Source organism: Monoraphidium neglectum (genome assembly GCF_000611645.1).
Source record: "Monoraphidium neglectum strain SAG 48.87 unplaced genomic scaffold scaffold05955, whole genome shotgun sequence".
In the NCBI taxonomy this organism is placed as follows: Eukaryota; Viridiplantae; Chlorophyta; class Chlorophyceae; order Sphaeropleales; family Selenastraceae; genus Monoraphidium; species Monoraphidium neglectum.
Genome location: NW_014007678.1, coordinates 197 through 1,875, shown reverse-complemented (window position 1 = coordinate 1,875; position 1,679 = coordinate 197). Strand labels below are relative to the sequence as shown.

Here is a 1,679-nt window from a genome sequence, read left to right as displayed (position 1 = left end):
GGCTCGTGGTCCCATCATGTTGGCGTGCTGCCGACTTTGTGTGTGTGTTTGTGTGTGTGTGTGTGTGTGCATGTGTGTGTGCGTGCGTGTGTGCGTGCGCGCGCGCGCGTGCGTGCGTGCGTGCGTGTGTGTGTGTGTGTGTATGTGTGTGTGTGTGTGTGTGTGTGTGTGTGTGTGTGTGTGTGTACACTGGCTCCTTGATACGCCGGCCGGCGTGCCGCGCAGCCGGTAGCGCGGCTTTGACCGTGTGCGGTTGCAAAGCGACCGCGGCGGAGTCGTCGACGCGACCGTGAGCGTCGCACGGTCCATCTTCTGCCAATATACCTGTTTTTCGGGAGCGTCATAAGCTGGATGTGCATGTCTTGACTCGGACACAGGGCTTGTTGAATCGAGGCGCAGGCAGCAGGAGCCATCACGTTTGACTCAGCGTCCCCGCGATGACGTGATGGATTTCAGCCTCGTAGCCGCTGCTGCTCGTCAGCAATTGTTTGTGTGGAGGTCGCGCTAGAGCTCTGCACCGTCTGTGCTCGACGCCGTCATTGTGCCTGCTGACGGGGACGGCGTGTGGTGGAAGGTGACCAACGAGCGGACCCCGGCTGCCGGTCTTGCCGCTTACTGCCGCGCGACCCCTATCGCGTGACTTGATTGTAATCAAAACGCAATTGAGCCCTTCATCTATTGATCCGTTGGAATTACGCCGTCAGTGAGTCTTCTGTTGCTTCGCCCAGCATCGTGTTTTGCAAGTGGACAGCTCTTAAATAGGAATCAAAGCAGCATTGTAACTTGAATGACCCCGTTGTGATTAGAGGAGTGATCTGTGGGACCGGTGTTGGTTGTGAAACACATCCTGATGCATACCACCTCTCAGGAATTGCTGTTGCAATAGAATCATCGTGATTATGCATCCGGCAGGCCAGTGGTCGCAGGCGCAGCAGTGGCGGCAAAGGCAGGGACAGCGAGTCAGAGGGAAGCGGGAGGAGCTGCGTCGGTCAGCAGGCAGCCTGCGACGCGTCCCACCACAGTGGATGCTCCTCCTGCAGCTGCTGCTCCTACCGCTGCTGCTCGGCGGCCTGCCGCTGCAGGCGGCGGCGCAAGGCGTCCCGGCGCAGTCGCCGGACCCCGCCGCCGCGCGGCGCGCCAACGAGCAGCTCGCGGCGCTGAACGCGCTGCCGGCCGCCCTCGGCTCCCCCGTCCTGCAGTCGCCCGCCCCCGAGGCGCAGCGCATCACCATAGAGGAGCAATTGCAGCAGGCGGAGGCGCTGGGGGTGGCGCTGACCCAGGAGCAGCTGGCGCGGGCCAACCCGCTGCTGGGGACGGCGGGCCGGCTGGCGGACCCGCAGCGCACGTCCCCAAACGACTGGCCGGACGGGTGAGGGATCAGGACGGGGCCGGGTTCAATTGGCTTCGGGCGGGGCGTTTCAGGGCGGCGTGACCCACCCATCGCAGCACTCGCCGGCTGGCGAGCCGCGCACCAGCACTGCCCTGCTTCCGCCGGGTGCCGGCGCGGGTTGAGGCGGCCGCCTGCTTGTGCTTGGTGGATCGTGGCGCGTCGTCGTGCTGCGGGATAGAGCTCGACTTTGCGTCGCCGTGGAGAGCGTGGAAGCGCAGTACAGCACGCAGCACATGGACCAGCCAGCTGGGGTGTGCGCTGTACCTGGGCTCGCTTGTCCCCGTCCGTC

General features: G+C 64.1%; 1 protein-coding gene across 1 annotated transcript; it reads left to right on the top strand.

Moving 5' to 3' along the window:
* Positions 1-1,025: 1,025 nt before the first annotated feature.
* On the top strand, positions 1,026-1,373 carry MNEG_16078 (hypothetical protein; the record flags this gene model as incomplete). Its single annotated transcript, XM_014035451.1, has 1 exon — positions 1,026-1,373. The coding sequence occupies one exon, from the start codon at positions 1,026-1,028 to the stop codon at positions 1,371-1,373; it is 348 nt and encodes a 115-aa protein (XP_013890905.1).
* Between the last annotated feature and the right edge of the window lie 306 nt (positions 1,374-1,679).